At 40.7% G+C, this 22,500-nt stretch overlaps 1 protein-coding gene across 3 annotated transcripts in view; it reads left to right on the top strand.

Moving 5' to 3' along the window:
- Positions 1-22,500, top strand: part of LOC111232758 (runt-related transcription factor 1-like) — a 48,755-nt gene that overhangs the window by 20,231 nt on the left and 6,024 nt on the right. The window contains exons 1-6 of one of the 3 annotated variants that reach the window (XM_022760406.1): positions 4,655-4,698; positions 11,268-11,419; positions 11,505-11,615; positions 14,256-14,412; positions 19,435-19,539; positions 21,266-21,475. In XM_022760406.1, the coding sequence (XP_022616127.1) occupies positions 4,662-4,698; positions 11,268-11,419; positions 11,505-11,615; positions 14,256-14,412; positions 19,435-19,539; positions 21,266-21,475 (772 nt within the window). In that variant the 5' untranslated portion in view covers positions 4,655-4,661. Of the gene's footprint in view, positions 1-4,654; positions 4,699-9,140; positions 9,248-11,267; positions 11,420-11,504; positions 11,616-14,255; positions 14,413-19,434; positions 19,540-21,265; positions 21,476-22,500 lie in introns of those variants that run through there. The other 2 variants (XM_022760415.1, XM_022760424.1) reach the window with 2 other exon arrangements.

Raw genomic sequence — 22,500 nt, 5'->3', positions numbered from 1 at the left:
AGTCTTTAACTCATTTTGTCATGAACAAGCTGAACAATGAGCTTTAATCTTAGTTCAGTTTGTGTTTGTTTGTTCCTGGAGCTGTTTATCAGTTATTATTATCGATCCTAAATGGATTTGAAGTTAGCCTCTGTGACTTCTGGTGACCTTTGCTGACCGTCAACCCGTCTCCTCTCCCTCCATCTGGCAGCTTTACAGCAGCTGAAGCTGCCGTAAAGTGGTTTAACAGACTGTGATTGTAGTAGTGTGTTAACAGAGTCTCCTCCTTATGTTGATAGACTCAGTCACACACACACACATCAGATAGAGCTGTGTGTTGTTGTGTGTGTTATTGCAGAAATACACAAATCATATGAGTGTTAATATAGAATTAAACATACCATCATTGTCTGTAGAAGATGAAGAAAAATTAGACTGTTTGATAAAATGTAATATTGTGTGTGTGCGTGCGTGCGCGCGTGCGTGCGTGTGTGAGTGTATCTTCGTATCACGGTGGTTTTATTACAGCTTGGTTCAGTGTGTCACCATACAACTTTGTGTGTCAGTGTAGCTCTATAGTGCATGAATATCAGTGTGTTTGCATACATGTGTGAGTGCATGTCCTTGTGTGCTTTATCCTGTGTGTGTGTGTGTGTGTGTGTGTGTGTGTGTGTGTGTGTGTGTGTGTGTGTGTGTGTATGTGTGTCACTTGGTGCTGCTGCTAACTGATATGTCAGAAAATCAATTAATTACTTTTAAGCGGCAGTTAACTGCATCCGCACAATACACCCCATGAATTATAGACGAGGTGTGTGTGTGTGTGTGTGTCTGTGTGTGTGTTTGTGTCTGTCTGTGTGTGTGTGTGTGTGTGTGTGTGTGTGTGAGATAGAATTGGCTGCTCTGTTAACTAGAGACAATTGGTAACTCCTCCGTCACTGATCAATTGATGAGAGCACTTCAATACAAATCTACTGAACTGACTCATCCACTGTGTGTGTGTGTGTGTGTGTGTGTGTGTGTGTGTGTGTGTGTGTGTGTCTGTGTGTGTGTGTGTGTCTGTGTGTGTGTGTGTCTGTGTGTGTGTGTGTCTGTGTGTGTGTGTCATTTGCTGCTCTAGTTTCATAAACCCTTTAATGTTACTGTTTCAGTCATAAAAAAATAGAATTATAACAATTATAATAAAAAAGTTTAAAGCACGCTACATACATGATAAACATCAAACTGATTAAAGGTTAAATGTGATTAATTAATATGAGAATCATTAAAGAAACATGTGGAAACAAACAGATGATTTCATCATTCAACACTTTAATACACGTGTGTTAACATGTGACTGATGAAGCTGGTTTCATAAAAAAATATTGATGCTATCCCAATAATATTACTAATATATGACCTATTTACTGTAAATGAATGGTAGAGAATAAATGGTGTCCTTTGTTTCTTGGGCAACAAGGTAGATCTTTCGTGGTCCAACATATCCCATGATTCATTGCGTGCCGGGAATGAAAATAATATGGCAGCAAACAACATTGATAAGTATTGAGTTTCAGCTCAGTTCAACAGCTAATGGCACAACTGTTAAAACCATGGGCTTTAAAACCTCTAAGTGACGTGTTGTTAAGGTTGCTAGGCGATAGGACGCAACGGTGCAAAGCAAAAATCCTCTAGATCGGGCTGTCTCATTTTGGTTCAGTCTTCGTGGTCTAGTCTGCGTTCTCCCTTCCCCTGGTGTCAGTTTATCTTCGTTCCTTTGAGTTCCCGCCATATTTCCTAGTGTCTAGCCTTTAGTGTTTGACTTCTGCTCAGTTTTAACCTTTCCTCCACCTTCTCCTTTTGGACCATTCTGCATTGTATGTTTTGCTCCCCAGTGCACTGACCTTTTGCTAGCAATGCGACTTTGATTTTTGGACACCCTTGCATGTGTTTTGCGTGTGTTTGAGTCTTTTCATTGTGTTCAGTTCTTGACAGAAACCTTAATCTGATAAATGACTGGTAAAGTAGTAATGGACATTCTACTGTAAAATTTAGTGTAGTAAACCTAGACCCAGCAAAATGAAACTTCTGGCCCAACATATGCCTGGGTCCTCGGCCCGAGTCTGGCCCATATACTCCCACATCTGAGCAGTCCAGTTTTTATCTTGCGGTATTGTCTGACAGCCAGAAGATTTTCTGTGTGTGTGTGTAGAGTTGGTCCAGATGTGGAAGTATCATCTGACAACTATGGGCCAGATCTGGGCCGTGGAACTGGGCATAACAAAACAAGCATGTGGCCCAAGTAAGGTCTGGATTTATTCTGTTAACTGCAGAAAGCAAAATGAAAATAGATCTGAACTGCTAAATGCTAAAGATGTAATGCTAAATGCTAGTGTTGTAATGCAAAATAGATGTGATGCTCAATGCTAAAGACGTGATGCTAATTAGATGGAATGCTCAATGCTAAATACAGATTGTTCAACCTGAGCAAATGATGACTGAATAATTTCAATTATTCAGATTTATTTTTCAGTTTTGAGCCAATCAAAGTGTTGAACTCTCAGAGGATGATCAGGTGTGGACAGGTGCACATCACACAGGTGATGAACTGTGAGGTGTTAGAGTTAAAAACCAGAGGACGTCTACTCCTCCACACTCTCTCTCTATTGATCCCTCGCTCAGGGTGGCTGCGTGCGCCTGCGTGTGTGTGTGTGTGTGTGTGTATGTGTGTGTGTGTGTGTGTGTGTGTGTGTGTGTGTGGTATTGATCCTCACCATGCCACTGTCACTGGCCTCAGGGTGGCCAGAGCTCAGGGGACGTCGGGGACAGACAGCCGCTGGCAGAGAGACACAGACTGTTTCCTCTTCAGTCTCTTTGTTTAAATCTTAAATATGTCATAAAATTTAATTCATTAATTGTTATTTTGTTAGTTATTGAACAGATATATATTCAGGACTTCTCTTAATTAAAAACTTTATTATATTTGTATATTAATGTCAGTTTCAGAGTCATCATTATTCCTTTAAAGAAGATTTAAAGTGACTCTTTTTTTTCTGCTGTTTTTCTGCAGCTCTTGTCACTTTAATTAAAATCAAATTTACATGAAAAATACAAAATATACAAAAACCACACACACACACAAAGAAGAAGAAAAAGAAGCTTGTGTATGAACAGTATGAACACTCACACCTCAGACGACCACTGTGGCTCACCATAACCCAGAAACACACACACACACACACACACACACACACACACACACACAGTGTTGGTCTGAGGTTGTGATTGAGGGTCGCTCCGCCACACACACACTGACAGGGAGTGTTGTGGTGATGTCAGCAGCCAGAGGGCCTCTGGGAGGGGGACTGTGGGAAGCTCAGTGTCCTCTAGTGTGTGTGTCGTCGTGGTCACCTTGAGGTTTGGTTGTATGTGTGTGTGTGTGTGTGTGTGTGTGTGCACTCAGCTTTAAGTGACACACAGCGAGGAATCAGGAGGGAACTGAGCTGCTGCTGTCCACCTGTATGAGGAGATACAGGTGTGGATGTTGTGTTAATAATAGAAGTAGGTTTGTTCAGCTTCACTTAAAAACATGTAGAACTACTTAACCTTTTAACCTGGTCTCTGATGTGAACCTGGACGCTGGAGGTGAATCCGGTCTGTGGATGTGAACCTGGTTTCTGGAGGTGAACTGGTCTCTGGATGTGAACCTGGTCTCTGATGTGAACCTGGTCTCTGATGTGAACCTGGATGCTGGATGTGAACTCGGTCTCTGGATGTGAACCTGGTCTCTGATGTGAACCTCATCTCTGATGTGAACCTGGTCTCTGGATGTGAACCTGGTCTCTGATGTGAACCTGGATGCTGGAGGTGAACTCGGTCTCTGGATGTGAACCTGGTCTCTGGATGTTGACTTATTTGGTTGGATGTTAACTTCCTCTCAGTAAATGTAGCTTCATTTGTTCAGAATCTGAACGTGACTCAGTCCTATCTGATGTTGCCGTTCAGTATAGAAACATAAATTGTAGATTGTTGTTGCCTAGGTGACGACGAGGCATCATCATCATCATCATGAATCAGGAAGTGACTCATTTATGGACGTGAAACATTTAACATCAACTCAACAGGAAACACAAAAGCTGTCAGGGAGTTCAGCGTGACCTCGATTCACAAGTAGAACTTCCAAACAGTGAGGAGGCGGGGGGGGGGGGGGGGTCATTTGAGTTGCTAAATGAAATTAGCAGCTTTAAAGAGCCTGAGGGCAAAGTGGAGTCGTGTCCCCCATGGCTACGCTTTAGAGAGGGAGGGAATGAATCAAGCTTGACTGGATCCTCCTCCTCCTCCCCTCCCTCACTTTTTTCTGTTTTTTACTAATATATGGGGGGAGATGAAGGGGGGGGGGTGAAATCGGGGTATAAAAGCAGATCGTGGAGGTGAGGACAAGCTGGCGCATCTTCTTCTGTTAACTCCAGATTCTGGATAAAAAGTTCTTTATTTATTTTCCGTTTTTTCTTGTTTCCTGTTTCTGTTTTCCCTTTTTTTTTTTTTTTTTTTTTTAAATCATTTTTATTTTTCCCTTGATGCATCTTTTCTCCTGTCTGGCTGTTGGAGGTTTTGGCTCTAGCTGTCACTGCCTCTGCACCCAGGACTGAAGCATGAACCCCGGGGCGTTCTCCAGCTCCGGCCCCCTGTCCTGGGCCATGTACCTGATGAGGAAAGGCCGGACAGAAAGCGGCGGACTCTTTGGTAAAGCTTGCTCTTTGTCACACCTTCACGAACATCACCATCACCATCATCATCATCATCACCGTCACCATCTCGTCATGTGTTTTTGTCGCTTTGAGCTTCAACAGAATCAGTTATGTTTACTTTGTTGGAGACTTTTTCATCACCACGTTTCATCAGAATTCACTCCTTCATTGACTAGTTCACTCGTTGACTCCTTCCTCTGTTCAGTCGCCTCTGCAGCATCGTCCTGTCGTGTCGTCCGACAGCTAAAAACTCTGAGGTTCACATTTAGAATACTGTGTTATATATCAAACACTATTTTGAAAACAGGAAATCATTTTAAGAGTTTTTTTTAGTATCCTGGTCTGGTTCTGCGAGTCCTTCAGGTCTAGCTGTTGTAGGTAGCTCTGATTCCATTCAGTTCTAGAGAAGGTTCTGGATCCTTGAAGTAGATAGAGACTTGAAGGTGATAATGAATGATCAGAGGTAGTCATTATGGGGTGTGGACCATATATGAGTGTTCTGTAGGTCCCTGGTTCGACTCTCCCCACTCTCTCTCTCGCCTGTATTTCCTGTCTGTTTCCACCTACCCGCACAAATAAAAGCATAAAAACACCCAAAAAAATAACTTAAAAAATAAATACTTCATAGGACATTTAGACCATCCTATGAATTTCATGTATTTATTATATAATTTTGAATTTGGGATGTTTGAGTTTTATAGATTCTGATATAGGTATTGATGGTATAAATTGTTTGGTAGCATAATGTCACCCGGAATCTCTGATGTCTTTTTTTTTTACTATTCAAACCTGAGAAAACCCTGATCCTCACAGTCTGGAGGACATTTGAAGGACTTGATTATATTCTGAAGATCCAGCTCTAGAAATCAAACACTGAAGCTTCTGATTGGTGATAATATTGAATTTTGATGTTGATTTTCTAAACAAAGACATTTTATTATACATGACAAAGGGAACAAAGCTTAAGAAAGCTTAAGCTTACATTTGCTAAACTAATGAATCATATATGAACAGATGATTTTTTGTTATTATTTGATTATTTACAGTTAGTCTGTCTGTTAATCAAATAGCTTTAACACTGATGCATTAACTGTTTCTGTTAATGTGAGGAAACATTTCATTAGTGGAGGAAAATACTAATTATAATAATTACAACAATTAGAAACAAACAACTATTCCTATATTATATAAGATAAGAAAGTCTATAATTATTATTATTATTATTATTGTTATTGATGTTATTATTTTGTTGTTATTATTCATATTATTAATATTCTCAAAAGCAAAAAGTCAAATATCAAATAATTATAGTATAATATAATATAATATGTACAATTATATATTTAGATATAGTGATATATTTAGATATAAGTGTTCTACAGGGGAGAGTATATTAATGTAATTATTTCATTAACAGTTATATTTTATATTATAACATGTTGTATATTTATGTGACAGAGCCAGTCTTTTCAACTGCTGCTGATAACATGCAGTAAAGCTGGTATCAATAGCTTTGATAGCTGATTGTGGCTGGGTATTGATTATGGATCAGAGGACACAGAGCAGCTCGTGTTACAGTGGGAAACGCTCGCAGAGCGAAATCCAACTCCTCCATCCTCTTCTTCTCTGGTCAGAGACTCGACATCCAGTTCGTTTACATTAAAATTGTATTAATTATACTATTATTAATCATTTTAAATGTAATATTATGATTTTTTGACTGAGTCTCTATGGTGTTTTATAAGGCCTAAACTCCTCACGGCCTTGTGTTGTGATTGAATTATTGATGGTGGTTAAATTCAGGATAAATGTTCAGTGTCAGGTCTAATGACAGGAAGTGCAACTTGAACAGGGTCATGTGATCATTAGCAGCGAGGACGTCATGTGATATAACCGTCAGTGACAGAGACCAGCGAGGCGTCCGCTGAGGTGATGGCGGCTCAGATCAGGAGGAAGTGAAAAATAGATATTTCTGAGGGCGAGTGGCGTCGTGTCCGTCTGAGAGCGAAGGCGTTTTACATTTTTTATCAGCCCCCCTTGGCTACATGAGGGGAGGACGCCGAGGCAGAGTGGCATCTCCCTAAAACTCCTCTGACAGCGCGATGATGCAACTTAAATCAAACCGACTGACTCCAGAGCAGAGAGGAGCTCACACAGCCAAGTTCACAGCTGACCTTTGACCTGTGGAGGAGGCGGAGTCTGAGGAGAAACAGGGAACCAAAAACTACCTTTATTGTCACCAGAGTCATGACTGAGCAGGTGTACAGAGGCCATGAAAGGCCATAAAGAAAGACATTTAAAACACTGACAGATTTTATTTTGAAAATCATCTGAATTCCTGTCTTTGAAATTTATTTCATTTGAAGATGCGTTTAAAAAAAAATTCGGAAAAAAGATTCTGGTGTCCAGACCTGATGAAGAGCATGGGATGTGGTTGAAAGTAAAAGTGGAGATTAAGTTGAGATTGTTTTGTTAATCATCAGTTTGTCAATTTCAGATCTAAAAATGTAAAATTAATTTGGGAAAAAAAAAAAAAAAACTCAAAATGAACATCTGAGTGAACAAATCTGTCCAATCAGGTGATGTTCTGTCGGTCATGTGGCCCAAGAAAGAGCCACTGAAAAACTGTACAGGAGTACAAACCATATAAATACAAACCTACATGGACTTTAAATTTCATCGTTATGACTTATTATAAGTTTATTATACAACATATAATAAGTGGTTTCAATTGTATATTTAGATTTAGGAACAATGTGGGATCAAATATAAACTGAAGCTGAGTTTTATCAGATACATTCTGGGAAACAGAGGTAACACAAAAATAAAACAAAAAATACATCACAACAGAGAGAAGCTGCATATTTTTCAACAGAGATGAAGTCAAATAAAATAAATTAACTTAAATTAAATACAATAAAATGAAATAAAAAAATTATGAAATATCAAAGAATAAAATGAAATGAAATCAATAAAATAAGATAAAATACAATTAAATAAAATCTTATGAACAAACTGTTGTTACAGCAAAGGTACAACATGACTATTTTTTGCATTTGGCTTCTTCAGATTAATTTTAACTATTTGGAGCAATTTTTACTCATTTTTACTCTTTATGGACACAAAGTGTCATTTTACACATAATCACATCATGATGAAATTCTTACATCAATGTTTTAGCATGAAAATTAAATGAATTAACTGGAAACAAACATGTTTTAATAAATGAATAATCGTCTGATTCAGTGTGACGTGTTTTTATCATGTGTTTTTCTAAGGAAAAATTAACTCTCCATCTCTGATGCTTTGTGACATGAATTTTGTCAAGATTTATCCTCCATACATTTTATCATGTTTCATATTTATTTAACTAAATCAGCCTCTTTTCTATGATCATTATGTTGAAGCTGCGAAACACAAACATTAGAAATTAGAATTCAAGCAAAAATACAATAATTAAAAATATAAAGATCAATTATTTTAATCTGAGAAACAATTAAAAATCTAAAATAAATGATTTGAATAATCTGAAATAATAATGACTGATACATTAAGATTCATAGTTGAAGTCTGGATCATTGATCCGGATCAAACTGATCTCAGATCATATTTAAATGTTCAGTCATGTCATTCAGTTTACTGGCGCAGTTCAGAGTCAGGACTGAGATCATCTACTGCCCCCTCTCGTCTGTATGCGGTACTGACAGTCTGGACTGGTTTCAGTTCTATGAACTGGTGGAGTTAATGGACAGCTGCAGATTAAACTGTGCACATTTAGAGCAAGAGAAGAAGCAAAGGGAAACAGGATGATGGGAAGTTTTGGAGACATTTTAAAGTTATAATAATATATATTTTTAATACAGTTGTTTCTGTGTTAAAATCCTCCATTTTTCGTATAAAGTCACTTTAACCACATGGTTTGAATTCATGGAGATGTAGCAGCTTCTGCAGCGCAGGAGGAAGTGCCCCCCTCCCTCCCTCCTTCTCCTCCCTCCACCTCTTCTCTTTCTCCCCCTAAACCCCGCCTCCTGTCGGACGGACGCGACGCTGATTGGCCACAGTGACTTCGCAGTAACAGACAGCGGCGCGCCTCCCCATTGATGATATGCAAATCCACCGCTCTGCCGGTAAAAGCTTGGTGCTGCGAGCCGCGCTGCACTGCTCCTCTGGAGGGGAAGGGAGAGAGACATAAAGAGAGAGAAAGAGAGAAAGAGAGAGATTTAAAGTGAATTTATTTTCCTGGTTCTTTCACTCCTCACGCGCCATGTGGAGGCTTCACCTCAGCTGAGACACAGGAGGATATTTAAAGACTTTAGATCCACCTGGTCTGGAGAACCACCGGGGGCTTTTACGCACGGAGACCGAGACCCGGCGCGTGTGGGACGGGGACAACGCGGGATAACGAACCGCTATGACAGATACAAGCACACAGTGAGACTTCACACAGAAGAGAATCTGAGACCAGGCGAGGAAAAGAGCGGGAGGTTTTACAGCAAAGACGCGCCGTGACGCACAAATGGTTTTTCTGTGGGACGCGAAATACGGTACAAAACGGTTTCTTCTTCGTGTTTCTGCTGCTGCTTTGTGACAAGTTTTAATCCATCAGGAGGTTTTCACATTTGAACACGTAGAGAGAAAAGACGGGAACTACCAAAATCAGTCCGGATCCTCCTCCTCCTCCTGTGCGTAAAGACGCACAGGACCCGGAGCTGAGGTTCAGATCTCAGGCTCCAGAGAGTGAGAGGTTCTGCTGCAGGTTTATTCACACTCTCAATCACACACTCTTTCATATAAAACACTCTCATGTTTTATTAAATATTAGAATCAAGAAGTTTCTACATAAAGTAACAAGTTTAAAATCAAGTTCACACACTTAAATAATAACTGATTATAATGTGAGTGCAGGATAAATCCAGGAGCTGACTCAGTTTGTGTTATCATGTGGAGTCACTTCCTGATTAAAAAACAACATTTAACTCGTCTGTTTATTATTTTCTATTTTTGTCCTTTTTCTTTCAAATTCAGATTCACCAAATGACCTTAAGTCACTTAGTGATATTATTTGAATAACAAACATGTCGATATAGTTTATGTGAACCACTATGATTTACAAGTCTGTTTATTATTCATGTTTTATTATTTTGTCCCTTTTCTTTAAGCTACCTGCCTTAAAAGGAGGCGACACATCAACAAAATTTTTTCAGCAATTAAAGGTCTCTGTCAGTTTCCTGTTTGTTATTATTATATACAACTAAAAAAACTAGGAAATATTCACACCTGGAGTCACGATTTGATTGACATTTATAAAAATACTATTCATTTAATATATGACATGTTGATATACAGCAGTTTATCTGAAGCACTTATTATTTATGTTTAATTTTTTTGTCCTTTTTCATTAAACTAAAATACCAGACGACTTATTTCTTATTTCAAATATAAAATTTATGAATAATATTCTTCTTTTTATTATTAAAATGTTGAGTTTCTGGTTCTGACACTTGATGTTGAACTAGATTTTACAGATTTATGATGAAAATCACTTTTCACTGAGTCTCTGAATGAAGCTGTCTTTGGTGCGGGGGCCAACCACGGGCCGATGTAACTGTCTAGATTATACAGAGAGATGACATTTACACTCACATCATTCAGCGGCTCCTGGTCAAGGTCTTGTGTCTGTGCTCGGCTTTATGTTTAAATCAGACCTGAATCTGTTTTTACACTGAGAGAAGATTATAGAGATAAATATATGCAGAACTATAGAGATATAAAGATCCGTCAGTCAGATCCTGTGTTAGATTTAAATATATTTAATAACACAACATAATAAACACACTAATAAACTCAAGTTTGACGCCATGTCTCAGTTTAATGTGAAGAATTCTCATTAGAAGTTTGTAGTTTTCTAAATCTAAAAATCAGCGGATCAGTGACATTACACTGTTTGTGTGTCTGTCTTAAAACCACAACACACAACTGTAACCACACAGTTTCCTGATTCACTCCTCTGACTGGATGAGGTTATTGATTATTATTAATTATTATTAATTGTTATTATAAAATAATGATAAAAATATTTGTTGTTGGGTTGTCACTGTTTTTCATTTTATAAAAACAGGAGCTGCTGCTGCTGTCTTTAGTTTCATGAGCACATTCTCTGGTATTCAAGTCAATGTGACTGCAGTGTGTGTCATCATGCACTGTATATATAGGTGTGTGTGTGTGTGTGTGTGTGTGTCCTTTGTCCTTCTGTTATACTCTGTTTTTAAACTGGGATAATAATTGATATAAAATCAATGCAAGCTTTCAGTATTCAGTATTTAAACTAGCTGATTTAAAAGGAGGCAATACATCAACCAAAGTCCATCAATTTTTTTTAACCAATTAAAGGTTTTCTATCAGTTTCATGTTTGATATAAATTCAGCTTAAAAAAAATGTATTATCATAATAGTTATTGATTAATTAACTGCTGATTAATTGTTTCGTTTGTTCATATTTGTTGATTTTACCATCAAACACCCACAAACAAAAAGAAACTCACCCCCTCCTCCGCTCTCTCCCAGACCCAGCCTCCGGCCGGCGTTACACCCCCCCCTCCACCACCCTCGCCTCAGGGGGGAAGATGGCCGAGGCCCTGCCGCTGGGCACCCAGGAGGCCGGAAGCGGGGCTGCTCTGGTGGGCAAGCTGCGCCTGGCGGACCGTGGCATGGTGGAGGTATGATCACAACCCCACCTCAGAGAACCCCACACCCCCACGCTCGCACAACTGAGTCTAACACCTGGCTGTGATGTTTCCACAGGTGATCTCTGATCATCCAGGTGAGCTGGTGAAGACTGACAGCCCCAACTTCCTGTGCTCGGTGCTGCCCACACACTGGAGGTGCAACAAGACTCTGCCCATTGCTTTCAAGGTGAGTGTCAACACAACTGCAGCATCATACGACATAACCAACATTATAATATAGTGTCAGTTATAGTAAAACAAAGATATGTATAATAATATAATGTCAGATTATTGCCAAGAATTTTGTTTTTAGTTGATAAAATATTAGAAAGTAGTTAAAAACACTCACAGTGGCACTCACACTCACAGTTTGAAATTATTGTTCTGCATTAAAAAAATATTGAATTTCATGTTTCATTCATGTCAGTCGATTCATTGATTCAGAGAGGGAGATGGTGTTTAATAATTGTTTTAATTTGAAATATGTGCCCCTGAACAACAGAACTCCTGCAGATGTTTGTATTTTCAGAAAAATTCTGTGAGATTTTAGAAAACAAGCAGGAAAATGTTCTAATTTTGAAACAGTCATCTGAATATGAATGTGAAGAAAATACACTTTAACATGTATTAACATATTATATCTTTTCCTTTACGTTCAATAAAAAAGATATATGAATAATAATAATGATAATAATAATTTCATAAATCCACATGCACTCTGCTGGGTTCATTTCATGCTGTCTACCCCCTTGTGTGTGTGTGTGTGTGTGTGTGTGTGTGTGTGTGTGTGTGTGTGTGTGTGTTTCATCTGCACTTTCAAGACCAAATGCATTTGTGTAAAAAGCAGCTTTTAGCTGCAGAAACACAACGGATTGATTTATTTAGTTTTACACATTAGTGTTTGCACGTGTGTGTGTGTGTGTGTGTGTGTGTGTGTGTGTTTGGTGCATTATGCATCATTATGGAGTGTCATGAACGGATGTCACTGCCTCTTACTGATAATGGATGACTGTTATGATCCACATACACACACACACACACACACACACACACACACAGATAAAAATACACATTTTATGAACATGCACAAGTGTACACACACATGACGAAACTATGTGTGCACATGCATCTGTTTAAAGAACGCACAAACACACAAACACACACACACACACACACACACACACACACACACATACACACACACACACACACACACACACACACACACTTGATCTAACAGCGTCATAATTGTTTCCTTTCTCTTGTTTCTTCTGCTGGTTTCATGCTCGATTGCTGCCAGTGTGTGTGTGTGTGTGTGTGTGTGTGTGTGCTACTGTTGTCAGGTGAAAAACATGGTATCTCTTGTTGACAGTTGTACAAACCAGTGAAAACCTAATCTTAAAAGCAAACATAATAAGTCGTAACCAGTTTTTCTTAGCTCATCTTGGAGATACAAGTTTTTATTTGACAAACACAGTGTGTTTGTGTGATTCCTGGAACATCAACACACTGATACAGTTTGATCTCAGACCAACATGAGGAGTCTGAAGTTAGACGAAAATCAGGGTTAAACCAGTGGGTTAACCCATAAGTGTCCAGGTTTGGGACTGGGATTGTGGGCTGTGGTTACTGGCTGCCAGGGCTCAGGGTCAAAAGAGAAACCATGCGTTGTACTGTATCTTTGGTGGTCATTTGCACACTGATGGTTTGGTGTGATTAGCGTTAATATGGAAATCAGCCTCCATGCCTCTGTATTTGCATGAGTGGAAGAGAAGCTGCACTCTAGTTTCAGAGTGTCACTTTTTATATCTCATACGCGTGTTCAGGGAAAATGATCCAGCTTTAATTTCATCATTTGCATCTTTTACATGAAATTTGATACTTGAAGCTGCTTTTGCCTAAGTTTATTTGAGGTCTTTAAAGGTCTAATATTGTATAACGTTTTTTTGTTATTATTATTATAAAGCAGGTCTAGGTTCTATATTAATACTGTGAAAGTATCAAAGCGCTCAGTCCACAGAGGAATGCACACAGCCTGTATTCAGAAACTGAGCCTTAAAACGAACCGTCGGGACTTCCTGAACTTTGTAATGTCACAACACAGCAGTCACCAAGCCCAGCCCACCTGGACATACCATCCAAGCCTTGTAGGATTGCAATTGCAGGATTATTTACAAGAAATTGAATGGATTGGAAAATATTGGATCACTCAGACAACAGTCAGCCCATCAGAAAGCCACGCAACGAGATAGCCAATCTGCTAACTTGTAGCATCCGTGTCCACTTTGATCTACTATGGATTTAGCTACATATATTAGCATGAGTTTATGTCCAGTGTCCACAAAAACATCCATGAATCCACCTAGAAAGCATAGAAATAAATACATTTGTTATAACTCCAGTGCAAACCAGAAGTGCAAGCAGCTACAAACAGGAAATGCTAGCAGCTACAAACAGGAAGTGCTAGCAGCCACAAACAGGAAATGCTAGCAGCTACAAACAGTAAGTACCAGTAGTTACAAACAGGAAGTGCTAGCAGCTACACATAAGAAATGCTAGCAGCTACAAACAGGAAGTGCCAGCAGCTAATGCAGTAAGAGTGTCCAGAAGTTAAAATACAAAACCATAAATGAAGCAAACAAAAAAAAGGTGCACTGTATAAGGTTCATAGCTCATTGCTTGACTGTTTACCCCAAAGCATTGTGGGAACTGTAGTTCCAGAGCCCAGAAGTGTCAGAATCCATGAATATTAGGCAAAATCACACCCTTTGATAATTCATCCAAATCTCCATCTCATCTTCTGTTTTCTTTTCCGCCATGTCTCAAGGTGGTCACCCTGGGTGACATCCCCGACGGCACCTTGGTAACGGTGATGGCGGGAAACGATGAAAACTACTCAGCGGAGCTTCGCAACGCCACGGCCGCCCTCAAGAACCAGGTTGCCAGATTCAACGACCTGCGCTTCGTTGGCCGCAGTGGACGAGGTACACAAAAACACACACACACACGCACGCACACACACACACACATACAGACACGCAGCGAGCAACATCATCCAGCACAGCACACACACATACACACACACACACACACACACAGATACATGTTCAAATGTAAAATATACTCATCTTTAATATCCCCCATTGGTTGAAATTTAATAGGTGTGTTTTCTACAAGCACACACATACACACATACACACACACACACACTGAGGCACACACACATAGCTTGGATAAATTAGGGGAAGTACATGTGAATAAAAACAGTTTTCCAGTATTCACCCAACTTCCTCGTAACACCCCGTTCACCTCCCTCCCTCTCTTTAACGGACACACTACACCACAGTTACTCTAAATCAGTTGCAGGCAAATGTCCCAACTTATCTATTTAAAACACCAGTGCTGTGTACACAAGGTCTGCTCACACACACACACACACACACACACACACACACACACACACACACACATATACTCTTATACACACACATATATAAAATGACAAGTTGCTGAATGGAGTGTGAGAACAACTGTCGATATGTGAGAGACTCCACAGTCCCACTGCTGCTGAGAAATGAACGTGTTAATAATTCATGTGCAGCAGAATTCAAATGAGTAGAAATTTGTTTTCATGCAAATGTAACAGCCAAACAGACAAAGAGCTTCAGTCTGCCAGCATCACTACATCTCAGTCATGGTTGTGCTCAGTTTATTAGGAAAAGCTAGCTGAAGCTACCGCAGGCTAATCCTCCTCCATGATGTCGTTAAGCCTCCCCGCACTTATTTGAGTGGGGTGGCAACACATAATGTAGCATTTGTCAGCTACGGGCTAACTGTTTACTCAAACTCAGAACAATTAGACTGTAAGATTAATGGATAATTGTATTGATTTCACTGACTCTTTATATTAATATGATTACAGTCTAAAGTAATGACGAGTCTTAAGCCATACTAGCAGCTGTGTGAGGATCTAGCATTTGCTAATTAGCACCAAACACAGAGCATTTGTCATACACCAAATGAATGAATTACAGTTCATCCTGAGGGGAGCATGAATGTCTCAAGCTAAGGCCACAACGATCCAGCAAATATTAGCTGAGATGTTTCACTCAGAATCACAGAAGACAACCTCATGGTGCTGCTTCATCTTAGTTTATTTACCTCATGGTGGCGTTACAGGAGAAATCAGTCATTAGGGTTCATCCTCTGTGGACCATGAATCTCTATACATACTAATTTTCATTGCTATCAATCCAGTAGTAGTGACGGCCCCATCAGCATCGCTATCATTAGAGTTGCATTGCAAAAAACAGAAAACATCAGGAGCGTCAGTTTCCCACCCTGACTCTTAGCTCTGAGCTCATTGGTTCCCACTGATGATGTAAATGTTTAAAAACACATCACAGATATGTTGTTTCATTTTAACAGCTGCTCACTCAAACGGGAGGAAGCAGTGTATTTGTTAGGGACTATTTTCAGCGGTGGATTAACCCACATTTGCTGCCGTGGAGAGTATTTCCAGCAGCAGGACGGCGTGTTTGTGTGACTGGATCTAAATAAACTACAGGGTTTGATGAAGGAACATGTCACACAGTGTTACAGTGAGGAGAAATAAGAGGAGTCAGACACATCAGGCTCTGATTGGTTGGTTTGGATCTGCACATGTGATTTACTGACAATATAGAATCTCACCAGATGTTTCGGTTGACCTCTGACCATCTCCCTGTGTAGTGTCAGGAGCTTCTAAACTGTGGATACAGTGAGGCTTTAATGTGTTGAGTGATAACAAGCCGCAGCAGCCCTCTCTGAAAACCTCTAACTGTCATAAACTGTACTTGTGGGAAGTGGTTAGTTTAGCTGCCCACACCAATGAGCGGTTTAGTGGTTTGACTACTGGTTTCTCTGTGTGTGTGTGTGTGTGTGTGTGTATGTGCGTATAGGTGGGAGTCAAAGTTCTCAAACTTAGTCATAATTAGTCAGTGTTCCCTGTTTTGCAGAAGTTCTTTGTTACAACACACACAGATAGTGATACACACTGTGTAGACTGGAATGATTCTTTATGCAGAACTGGAGCTCATTTCCAATAGTAGAAAACTATATTGATACAACCGGTGGTGCCTCTGGACACATCGTCAGCGATGCTCCTGGTTTCATCAGGTGTGTCTGGTCTTTCATCATCACACACCTCCTGCTCCTCCAGCTGCCTCCCTGCTTCTCCTCTTTTGAGCCCAATGCCCTCTTGAAGCCTCCTCCTCCTCCAATCAGAGGCCCAAACTCCTGAAGACTCAAACTCCACTGGGAGAGATGATCTTCAGAGATGGACTTCAGGACTTGATCGTGCCTCCATCAGGACCGTCCCTCTCCATGTGCCTCTGTGAGGATCTGCTCCAGGGCTCCTAGCTTGGAGCACAGTGACTCTGCAGATTTCACATCATTCACGTCCTGGTGTGATCCAGTCCAGGTCACTTTCCTCCATCTTGTCCTGCAGCTTCTCCTCCACTGATGCTGTCACCTTCTCCTGAGCTCCTGAACCCTCTGTGGGTGGTCTAGTGGGGATCCTGGTCTAGTGGACCACTTGAACTGTCCAATGAGGAGGACTACTATTACTATTATATATATATATATATATATGTGTGTGTGTGTGTGTGTGTGTGTGTGTGTGTGTGTGTGTGTGTGTGTGTGTAATGTGCAAATAGTTCTCAGTATCTATTTTAGTTCCTCTTTTAAACAGGACCATCATTTTTCTGTTTCACAATATCACACACACACACACACACACACACACACACACACACATATATACACAAACAGATGCACAAACACCAACTTGTTATTCCGGGAACATATATATACACATTGCTTTGTTAAAGACGGTGAAAATAGAGATTCCATCTGATTGGCTAAAGCGAGCCCTGACATGATACACACACGCGCATGCACACACACACCCCCCCACACACACACACACTCTTATCTATGGAGAGTGATGGAGACATGGGGGTGATCAGAAAAGAAGTCACAGACACACGCCTTTGAGATTTAGTCATCTGTGTGTGTGTGTGTGTGTGTGTGTGTGTGTGTGTGTGTGTGTGTGTGTGTGTGTGTGTGTGTGCTGATAGACAAAACAGACACAAAAACCTCAGCTGTTCCCTCCCTCCTCCCTCTATCAGCCAACATCTCTTACTGTAAACTCTCTGTGGCAACAAACTGCACAACAACACACTCAGGCTGTTTATACTACACTTCCTGTTATAGTGTTTACTGTACAATGAGTATGTATATGTTGAAGACAGAAGAAGGTTTCAAGTGATAATGCCCTATAGTGGCTGTGAAACCTCAACAAGTACAACACAGAGTCAGTAAAGGTGTGGTTTACGTTTTATTTCACTGTAGTTTATGAATCAGGAAGTAAACAGGAAACCACACATACTAACAACAACATCGCTAACACTTAAACAACATAATTTTAAGCCTTAATCAAATATAAACAGGTGAGTTATATGAACCTTCACCACCCCAGCTATAGAGACCAAAACCGTTTTTTGTAGGCTGTGAACATTATTTATTTGGACATTTTAAAAGTTAAAAGTCAACGGGGCTAACCCAAGGCTAATTCATCTGTTGGCCACTTAACTAGCTAACAAGCCAGGTATGCTGAGCACAGACATTGATACCTGCTAATTAGTGCTAACATATGAATAATAGTATAATTCCACAAGTTCACTAGAAATTACCTATAGAGACTAGCTATAGAGTTTTTTGTACCAGGCTGTAAACATGTTTAAGACATTTTAAGATGGGAGTTTCTGGTGCTTCAGTTTTCATCCCTGGAGGCTGATGCTTGGTTTGTCTCTTATTAGTACTGTTCATGTACCAATATTCAAAGCAGGAAGTAGTGTGTCCTTTATGTGGCTTTGGTTTAGCTTCAGGAGAAGTGGCCACCGCAGCTCCTCACTGAATGATACTAGTGAAAGTTGAGCAGATGTTCCCTCAGCTTAACCAAGTCTGACCGTTACCATATCTTAACCACAGTTGCTTTGGGACAACCACAGTATAAGTTTAAAGATAATGGACCAGACGCAGTCAGACAGAAACTCGTTTATCATTTGTGTGTTTGACAAAATGTTAAGAGACGAGTCGAGTGAGAGAGAAGTGAGAGTAACACCTGGCATTGCCCACAAATAGTCTGCAGTGTGTGTGTGTCTGGCATCAGACTGTCTGCCTGTGGTAACTGGCAGCAACAGTGGTGGTCTGCACGTGCGTGTGTGTTTGTGTGTGTGTGTGTGTGTGTGTGTGTGTGTGTGTGTGTGTGTGTGTTTGCAGCAGGCACAGTGTTGAGTGAGTGCTACTTCCAAAGCTAAAGCTGGCAGTGCCCCTCCCCTCCACACCCACACCCACACACACATACACACACACACAAATAGTGAACATATATTATATATCTCCCTCAGTATAAGGTATGATCCTCCCCTTCTGATTGGCTGGCAGGTTCCCATTAAAACTGTATATAGCTGTGGTCCATCCTCTCTTTTAGAAATCAGCACTAATACTGATTTAGGCTGCCAGTAACCATAGCAACAGACATTAGAAATCAAGCTGCATCACCATATTAGAGGAACAGGTCTGACTTTTAAACACGGTGTTTGTGGTCAGGTCAGAAGAGCAGTGAAAACAGCAAAATTAGCATTTTCTAGCGTTAGCATGTTTTGGGGTTTCGTTCATCTTTGATACATGGACAAGTCCATGTCTCTTCATTCGAATGTGTCAACTTATGCTAACAAAATCACAGCAGGCTGCTAACAAGAAAAAAAGATAGTAAGAAGCTCAGAGCTAGTGTGACTAACTGGCACTAGCAAGTTCTGGGCTTGCTAGCATGTTAGCTGTTAGCTCCCTGGAACATTGAAGATTTTTTTTCATAGAAAACACAAACTTTTATCCTTCTGGTTTCCTTGTCTCTTTTCTTTCTTCATCTTCTCACCTCTCTCCTTGTCTTCCTCCTCTCATAGGGAAGAGTTTCACTCTGACTATCACAGTGTTCACCAACCCTCCTCAGGTGGCCACATACCAACGAGCAATTAAAATCACCGTGGATGGTCCAAGAGAGCCGCGACGTGAGTTGTAAACACAAACGCACGCACACACACACACACACGCACACACACACACACACACACCTACATTCAATTGTGAGTCCCATCTAATTCTCCATTTACATGGATTCCCATGATCCTTTCAATCAAGAAAACATCATTCTACTTTAAAGGAGCTAAACTATAACACCCGAATAAGGGAAGAGAAAGATGGTGGCAGATGTTAATGTCAGGACACAAACTCTGCCTCTACCCACATGTTGTCACTTTTTACTTCATTACCTCATAACTGAATGTTAGCGGCTAACGTCACTGAGCTGCTGCGGAGAGGCACGCGCGTGTTCACATCGGCTGCGTCTCCCCTGCAGCTCTATCTCTCTACATAGTTTACAGGCTACTTGAATGTTGGATTTTTCTTCAATTATTAATACATTTCTGAGTTATTTGTGACAGAAATCGTCACTAAAATATAACTGTCTCCACATGTCTGTGTGTATATTCTGATTCAAACTTGACATAGAAGCTACAGTGGAAGGTGTCAGTTTTATGTAATGTTGCTGGTATGATGTCAATATGACATCAGCGAGAGGCCCCATCTCTAGATCTCTAGATCGCATCTCATGCATCCGGTGTGTTCCTGGCCTTAATCTCATCATGTTGGAGGCACCTACTTTTCTTTTTACTTCCAAATAGTTGGACTAACTTTTCGTACACACATCCAGTCTATATTTGCTCCTGGTCAAGTTCTCTCTGACCGTGAGTTACAAGCTCCTGCACTGAGCATGGACGGCATTAAAACGAACACTGCTGGAGTATTTTAATGTCAGAGATTGTGTCAAATTTAAAAAGTGTACAAATGTATTCAGTACAGAGAGAAGTTACAGTCGTATGGTCTGATGACAGCATTTATTTTTTTTTATCACCAGCACCTTAGTTACCATGCACAGATGCTGCCTAAAGCAAGGATTTACGTAATGTTGTGTTTTTGCAGAATCATCCAATATTCTCACAATGGACTCCCAAGCTTCATGTATAATATATGCACAAATTTCGTTCAGTAATTTCACATTTCAGCTGATAAAACTGTGTCGTACTGGTTTTATATGATGATTATAAGTTGTGTTTTCTTCATGTTAAAGTTAATAAAGTCAGTGAGGACTCGTCTCTGATCCTTCAGACGAAGCCTCAGCTGAGTGAGTCAATAAGGAACCTGATGCAACACTGACTTCCTCACTGTGATGAAACATGGGGATTTCTAATGGCAGATGAAATCACTAAAGAAGAGGCTAGTAAATTCTAATGTGTGTCATATGGACAAAACTCATTCATGTTAAATGGAGGTGAAGAGAATGAGAGAAAGAGGTGAGGAGGACTCCTGCCAGCTCCGCTCAGCTGTGAATAACCATCACTCATCTCTAACTCGCCCTCACACACACACACTCACACACACACACACACACAAGCATACACACGCAGTATAAATACACACTCATGCACACTTCCCCCATTGGGAGGAAGTGCCTGAAACTGGAGCTCAGTCTCTGTGCTTTGAAGTGCAGCCAACACCACAGACAGCGTGACAGATCACCACACACACGTGCCTGTGCGGCGCCCACTGACGGATTCCCGAAAGCAAGTCAGGACATTGTTGTAGTCTGTGTCAGGCTGTAACTGTAATCCTTGGATGATGTAATCAGATTACAAACAGACTGATCTGATGACGGTCTCATCCCGCCTCTCTCACCAGGTCACCGTCAGAAGATGGACGAGGTCAAACCGGGATCCCTGGCGTTCTCCGAGAGGCTAACAGAGCTGGAACAGCTGAGACGCAACTCGATGAGGGTGACGCCTCCTCACCATCATCATCACCATCATCAGCCCTCGGTCAATGCCCGCCAGTCTGCCGCGCTCAACTCTGCCACGTTCTCCAGCCCCACGCACACCCAGATAACTGCTGGTAAGAAAAGTGACGGTCGAATCAACCTCAATCTGTCCAGCAAGCAAAGAAACAGCGGGAGAGGAAAAAGAGGAAAAATCTGCAGAAATATCTGAAAAATGTTATTATGAAATCTTGAAATAATGCTGCTCTGTCAAAGAGTGATGGATAAGAATCCAGTTCTGTAGTCTTGATCCCTACCCTTGAGACCATGTGTCATGGTTCTGGATTACCATCTCCCTTAACCTGGACATCTCAGTCTTCATCCACATCATTTTAGAACAGTGTTTTAAAACTAAAATGATCTCCGTCCACACTAACAAACCTGAGAGCACATATAACATGACCATTCATGTACACTGGACATGTGCAAGCTGGTATAGACAGGAAGCAGCATTAACACTTGTAACTCATTATCATATTGTATTCCCCACTGGTAGGGGCTGATAGGAGCCAATCAGGAGAGACCATGGGTGTCTCCATCATTGTTTCCAAAGGTCTCAGTTTCAGCCCCCGAGTTTTCAAAATAAAACACAACCCCAGAGTGTTCAAAACAAATCAGGTCCAGTCTCTGTTTTAGAAGTTCAGAGACTCTGGAATAGAATGAATAGCATTAGTAAATGTAGCAAAAGACATGTGTCCCAATTCAGGGCTCACATGATTCAGGCTGCATTTGAAGACCAATTGTGTCACCGTGGCTAGACTGTCCCATTTCGAAGGCTCCTTCAAATGCAGCCGACAGATGCGTCCTTCTTATCCTGGGCAACCTATCCCAAAAGTCATTGCGCACCAGTAATGAAAGTAAACAATGCCCACAGAGACAGTTAAACTTAAGTATTGGATTCCAGCTCATCCAAAACCGAGGACCTTAAACCTCAAGTTTTAGGGAAGAAAAGTTACATGTTGTCAAGGTTGCTAGGCAACGCCATAGTAAGGGCAGGCACAGCTCGTGAAACACAGCGCATATCCTCTGTAGACCCTGTAACTTTCTTCCCTAAAACTTGAGCCGTTTACAGGTCCTCGTTTTGGATGAAGCTGGAATCCAA

Source organism: Seriola dumerili, unplaced genomic scaffold (assembly GCF_002260705.1).
Source record: "Seriola dumerili isolate Sdu_G_001 unplaced genomic scaffold, Sdu_1.0 BDQW01000018.1, whole genome shotgun sequence".
In the NCBI taxonomy this organism is placed as follows: Eukaryota; Metazoa; Chordata; class Actinopteri; order Carangiformes; family Carangidae; genus Seriola; species Seriola dumerili.
The sequence above is the reverse complement of the archived record's forward strand: the minus strand, read 5'-3'. Positions and strand labels throughout refer to the sequence as shown.